Source organism: Octopus bimaculoides, chromosome 18 (assembly GCF_001194135.2).
Source record: "Octopus bimaculoides isolate UCB-OBI-ISO-001 chromosome 18, ASM119413v2, whole genome shotgun sequence".
Taxonomy (NCBI): domain Eukaryota; kingdom Metazoa; phylum Mollusca; class Cephalopoda; order Octopoda; family Octopodidae; genus Octopus; species Octopus bimaculoides.
The window spans coordinates 16,391,058-16,393,430 of record NC_068998.1 but is presented as its reverse complement, the minus strand read 5'-3'; the positions used below and the strand labels follow the sequence as shown (position 1 = coordinate 16,393,430).

The 2,373-nt window shown below is 36.8% G+C and overlaps 1 protein-coding gene across 1 annotated transcript in view; it reads left to right on the top strand.

Annotated features, from left to right (window-relative positions):
- The window catches only part of LOC106871188 (coiled-coil domain-containing protein 177), a 56,875-nt gene that overhangs the window by 46,352 nt on the left and 8,150 nt on the right, over positions 1-2,373 (top strand). Inside the window, exons 10-11 of the mRNA XM_014917524.2 lie at positions 827-880; positions 1,558-1,683. Of these exons, the coding sequence (XP_014773010.1) occupies positions 827-880; positions 1,558-1,683 (180 nt within the window). The remainder of the gene's footprint in view (positions 1-826; positions 881-1,557; positions 1,684-2,373) is intronic.

The following is a 2,373-nucleotide window of genomic DNA, read 5'->3' as shown; positions in this document are numbered from 1 at the left end:
ATATATATACATATATATGACGGGCTTCTTTCAGTTTCCGTCTACCAAATCCACTCACAAGGCTTTGGTTGGCCCGAGGCTATAGTGGAAGACACTTGCCCAAGGTGCCATGCAGTGGGACTGAACCCGGAACCATGTGGTTCGTAAGCAAGCTACTTACCACACAGCCACTCCTATGTCTACTTTAGCTCTCTGATGCATTTCATTAATTCTTTTGATATCAATCACCTATAGACTGCTCCTGGTTTTATGATACAGCTTCTTGTTTCAAAGAGAGTTAAATTAAATCCTTCCATCAAAATTCATGTTAATTTGTTTCAAACACCATTTTGATAATGGTTTCAACTTTTGACACAAGGTTAGCAAGTTTTGGGGGAGTGGGCAAATCATTTACATCGACCCCCCAGTACACAACTTGTACTTATTTTATTGACCCTGAAAAAATGGGAGGCAATGTCAACCTCAGTGGAATTTGAACTCAGAATGTAAAGACAGATGAAGTACCACCAAGAATTTTACCTAGCATGCTAATGATTCTGCCAGAACGTCATTTTAATAATGACATAATTAATTAAGTAAATTCTTTATTATTTTCAAAATTAATTGAGAAAAAAAAGAGGCAGTGTGTCCCAACAGAAAAAAACAATAATAAAAGGGCTGACCATTTTGTGACACTAACTATTTGTTGGTACTTTAAATTATTTTGTAACTCTCTGACATTTTTTGTAACATATTTGGTCAATTTGATGTCCTGATCCTTACAAGGACACTCTGAAATTTTGTGATGTCTTGGTTTGACCAACCTGACCATTTATACTGTTTGCAGGAGGAGGTGAGAGTCCGAATGAGTAACAGGAGAAAGCAGAAAAAGAAACATCAGGTAAGCAAAAAATTAGTTATTCATTTATTTATTCATTTTTTTTTCTTTCTTTTTGTCAATAACAGCATCTAATTAGAAATAGGAAGGAGGGGGACAGGTATTGTTTTCTTTTTTATCATCACTGTTGTCTTCTTCTTCTTCTTCTTGTTTCTTCTTTTTCTTCTTCTTCTGTTTCTTCTTTTTCTTCTTTTTCTTTTTCTCTTTCTTCTTATTTTTCTTTTTCCTTTTTTTCTTTTTCGTTTTCTTCCTTTTCTTTTCTGTTTTCTTCTTTTTCTTTTTTTTCCATTTTCTTCTTTTTCATTTTCTTTTTCGTTTTCTTCCTTTTCTTTTTCGTTTTCTTCTTTTTCTTTTTCTTCTTTTTCTTTTCCTTCTTTTTCTTTTCCTTCTTTTTCTTCTTTTTCTTCTCACTTCCTCCTCCCTCATTCTCCTCCTTCCTCCTCCCCTTCTTCCCACTATATCTTGTTTCTCCCCCATCTCCATCACCACTACACCCCTATTTCGTTATCACCATCACCACCAATACCATAATGATGATAATCCTATTAACAACAGTTATGATGACGATGACGATGACGATTAATGGTTTGATTTATATTCCTGTGCACCAAACAGAAATGAAACTGAATCCCTATTACATCTGTATTGTTTGTGTGTGTCATGTGATTATATTTATGTAGGAGGAGAAACTGCAGGATCTGACACAGGAAGAGGAATTGATGAAGAAGATGTTACAAGAGAAACAAGAAATGGACATCCAGAGAGCATCACAAAAGAAACAAACCATGGTTGCCAACAGTGTTGCTGTAAGTGGACATGTTTTTTTTTTTAACACTTGTTTATATTTGTTGAATTCAGCCCAAATATTCTATTTATTTTATGCTCAAACTAGCCAGATCTAGACTCTCATACCTACCCTACAATGTCATTCTAAAAATAGACAACAACATCATTGAAATCTTAAGACATGACATGCTAAGTAAAATCATGGTTGTCCCTGCACACAAGCATATCCCCCCCCCCCGCATCTCTCTTCAGCTGAGCAATCTTTACAGGCTCATGGGTGCTGGTGGCATGTAAAAAGCATCCCTGCTGGTGTTACACAAAAGCACCCAGTACACTGTGTAAAGGGGTGGACGTTAGGAAGGGCATCAAGCTACAGAAACCATGCCAAAACAGACATGGAGCCTGGGCAGCTGTCAAAACCATTCAGTCTATGCCAGCATGGAAAATGGATGCTAAATGATGAGATCAATGATGATGATATTTATAAAAATGTGTGCGTGTATATGTATGTGTGTGTGTGTGTGTGTGTGTGTTTGATTGTGTGTGTGTCTTTGAGTGTGTGTGTCTTTGAGTGTGTGTGTCTGAGTGTGTGTGTCTTTGTGTGTGTGTGTCTTTGAGTGTGTGTGTCTTTGAGTGTGTGTGTCTTTGTGTGTGTGTGTCTTTGTGTGTGTGTGTCTTTGAGTGTGTGTGTCTTTGAGTGTGTGTGTCTT